The sequence below is a fragment of the Scaptodrosophila lebanonensis genome, unplaced genomic scaffold, assembly GCF_003285725.1.
Source record: "Scaptodrosophila lebanonensis strain 11010-0011.00,11010-0021.00 unplaced genomic scaffold, SlebRS2 tig00000113-arrow-arrow-pilon, whole genome shotgun sequence".
Taxonomy (NCBI): domain Eukaryota; kingdom Metazoa; phylum Arthropoda; class Insecta; order Diptera; family Drosophilidae; genus Scaptodrosophila; species Scaptodrosophila lebanonensis.
Window position 1 is genome coordinate 558,917 of NW_022060575.1, and position 3,590 is coordinate 562,506.

General features: G+C 43.6%; 1 protein-coding gene across 1 annotated transcript; it reads left to right on the top strand.

The window, feature by feature from the left end:
* The first annotated feature begins 381 nt into the window (after positions 1 to 381).
* On the top strand, positions 382 to 1,220 carry LOC115628410. The gene is given in 3 exon segments (XM_030524498.1): positions 382 to 426; positions 728 to 898; positions 900 to 1,220. Coding segments are annotated over 3 exon segments (537 nt in total).
* Positions 1,221 to 3,590: the final 2,370 nt, after the last annotated feature.

Consider the following 3,590-nt stretch of genomic DNA (forward strand, 5'->3'; position numbering starts at 1 on the left):
AAGAAGCCGAAGGCGAAGGTGGCGGCGGAGTCTGTGGTCTGTTTGTCCGACATGAAATGCGATCGACACTCGGCCGCGCTGTTAATAATGATGTTGCTGTCGATTTGTATGTGTATGTGTATGTGGATGTGGATGTGACGGTTGATGTTGATGTTGATGATGTGGAGTAAGCATGCGCTGCAAGACAATAAGACTGCATACCACATGCAGCGGCCATGGTGCACTGAACCTGCGCGCTGTGAACGCAAACGAGCCAGGTTGATATAAAAAGTTGGACGATGCCAACTGGCCCAGCCAGTACAAGAAGTGATTGTGAGCGAAGTGGCGGGCAGAGTGGGCGCATCTTTGATCCGGAAAGGAAAGGATAATAGTTACTTAACAATGGGCAGGCAATCAGCGGCTGCTGCCCACCGCAATGTGACAAGAGTGAGTCTTATTTAAAAGATCGAAAGTGTGATAAGCAATTATTATATATAATTCATAAAATTCATGAGTCAAATCATCCATTCGTCATTCGTCATAATTCTAACAACCGTGCATAAGAAGACATTGATCATATGCAAAAAGAGGTGATTGGTTGCTTATCGCTAAAGAAATATATATGCAATTTTGAATTTTTAAATCGTGTAAAAACAGTATTATGTACATACATAAGTGATTGTTTAGAAGCATAGTCCTTCACATACACGTATCTAGTGGCTTAGTGTTTATTGCCTTTGTTTTGCAGCTGCACATAAGACGTAATGTTTGGGGGCTGTTGTTGCTGCTGACCGCTTCGCTGCTCCAGGCAAGACGCATCTCGCACAGACGTCTCATCATACACGTGCCCGTCAAGATGAAGACCCATCATCACACGCACACCGTCTACAAAGTGTTGCACTCTGCTGGTGGAGGCGGTGGGGGGTGGCGGCATCAAGCAGACTGTCTACAAGGTACTCGGCTATTCGGCACATGGAGGTGGTGCCTCTGGCGGTCATGGCCATAGCAGCATGGGCATGGGACATGGCAGCATCGGCATGGGCATGGGCATGGGCATGGGCATGGGCATGGGACACGGCGAAATCACCTACGAGGACATGCACGGCTGTGAGAGCGGCAAACTAATGCCCGGACATCAAGATATGATATTTAATCATTATTCTCGCCATGACGACGAGGACTATCCCGAGGAGGAGGACGAGTTCATCGATGTTAGTGATGTGCGCGATGCCTGGATGTGATTTGTGTGTTTGTGTTTGTGTCTGTGTATGTGTATGCGAATAAAGAGAGCGTGCGAAAAGCTTGCCAGATTGCCATTACCAATGCCTACCAGCAGGCTGCTTAATTATAAAATTCCAACTGAAAGAAGACGGGAACGGCAGTGGTTCCAAGCTAGAATTTGCATGTAAGATGCCGCCATCGAGCCGTGAGTTCAAAGTAATTACAAAATTGTTTGAGTCTTGTCGCCAGCCTTGTGTAAATTCCTGGCGAAAAACTTTCATTCTATGAAGTTGTCTTTGCCTTGACAGCCAGCGAGCCCGTCGAAGCACAAGGTTGGCGTCGGGCCAGGGGTCTGGGTTCGGGATGGCGCTTTGTTTGTTGCCGAGTGTCCCAATGCCGCCGAATCCGTTTTTATATTGTGTAATTAAAAGCGTGGAGGAGCAAGCAAAGAATGAAGAAGGAAGATATGCAAAGAAACTTGTTACTTGGCTGATGTGGTCAGCCACGCAAATCCACTTGGCAGAGGGTGCGGAGTGCGAGGGTAAGGGCAGCTTGCCACGAAGGAATATTTGCATAGCTCTTGAGTTACTTGGAGTGCTCCGTCATAGAACATTATGGTGGACAATTGAGATCGACAGATGGACAAGTGCGAGATAAACTTCAGATAAAGATTGCAAAGCTAGAAGCTCAGCTAGTAAGTAGTTAGCTGGAGCTAGAGAGCTGGCGAGGCTGCCATCCATTTAAAGTGTCAGTCAATGAGGGGCAGCAGATTTCATTCTAGCTAGAAAAGTGTCTGACATAAACTAGATTGATCACTCACCGTCTGGGCAGACTCGCAGACTTAAAGTCTCTCAGCACAGGTGCCAAAATGCCGCCATTCTTGCCATGCCTGCTCTCGAAATAATTCGAATGTAATTGAAGGCGACAGCGTGTCATTGGGCAGATGATAAATGCGTCTGACTGCACGACCATTGCTTGTCTGGCTGTTGGCTTCCTCGCTCGCCAGGCGCGCTAAATCAGGCGGCAGTCGAAGCAACGGGTGGCCAGACCCAGGGTGGCGCCAACGTTGCGCCAGTTGCCAGTGGTCCCTGGAGATCAATGTGGCCATTTAAGGCCATTTAAGTGGTAATGACATTTAAATGCAGCGATATTAATCGCACGTGCCGCTCACGCAATACAACAGAGGAGAGGTCCGAAGGCTGCTGCAACATTGTTGCACCCAATAAAGATTTTAGGAGCTTAAATGTGACTAATCTGTGTCATATACTCGTATGTTCACAGTGAAGCTTTGATAGCAGAAACATAATTTAATTAGGCGCGGATCTTCCAAATGGCATCGCGATATTGGAATCCATATCCGAAGCCCAATACTGAGATCCGAAATTAGATATAATTCAAATCCCATCTAGACTGTGGCTATTGGCTAGTTATGATCCGCTAGTTTCTGTAAATTCTCCAAAGTTTCACCCATATCGATATTATACTTGTAGGTATCGCACATCCATCAATTATCTATGTCAGGGCTCTTGTAAAAATATATAAAGTTTAATACCGTGCGCAAATCCAAAACTAGATGGACGTTGTCTATGGGCACTCTTCTCCATTATTTGCAACTATTAAGTCCTCGTCAGCGGAATCTAAACATGAACGTGCGAGCATAGAAGATGAGATACATGACGAAAACATTGTAATAAATCACCAAAGGGTTCTGGACGACCACCGAATCAAAGTAAGAGATATAGCTGAGACCTCCAAGATGTCTACATAAGTTTTGAACTGCGTCAGCACCCTTCTTAATCTCCAGATCTAGCCTCAAGAGACTTCTTTTTATTCCTCAAGTTTAAAGTTGGAGGACAGAAATTTGTATCAATTAAGGGAGTTACTACCTTCGTAAACAACCATTTTGAGACGATGAATACATTTTGGAGGTGTTGAAAAAAGTATGTTGAGTTAGAAAGAGATTATGCTGAAATTTTTTAAACTATTCTTTTATTGTCAGGCTAAAAATATTTCGGAGTACCCTTGTACAATTACAAAAATCGCCTTTTTACAGCTCTTTTAAGATGTGGGCTGTATGTTTATAAATGTTTATAAATGTATGTATGTATGTATGTATTTAGATCCCCCAAAGAAGCGCCAATTAAATACTTCTTTCACTTTCAAGAAAACTGAAAGAAGTATTTTATAAGTAATAGAAACTAAATTAATGTAATAAATAAAATGCAGAAAGGTTTCTATTACTTTTGAATATCTCGGCTTTTATTTAGTACTAATTGCGAAGTTGTTCATTCAAGTTTTTCTTAATTTGTATTTCTATTTTTGAATTCGTTTAAGGAAGGTCTACTCTTCTTGTGCCTGCACTCGTTTAAACAAAGTCAATAAACCACTGA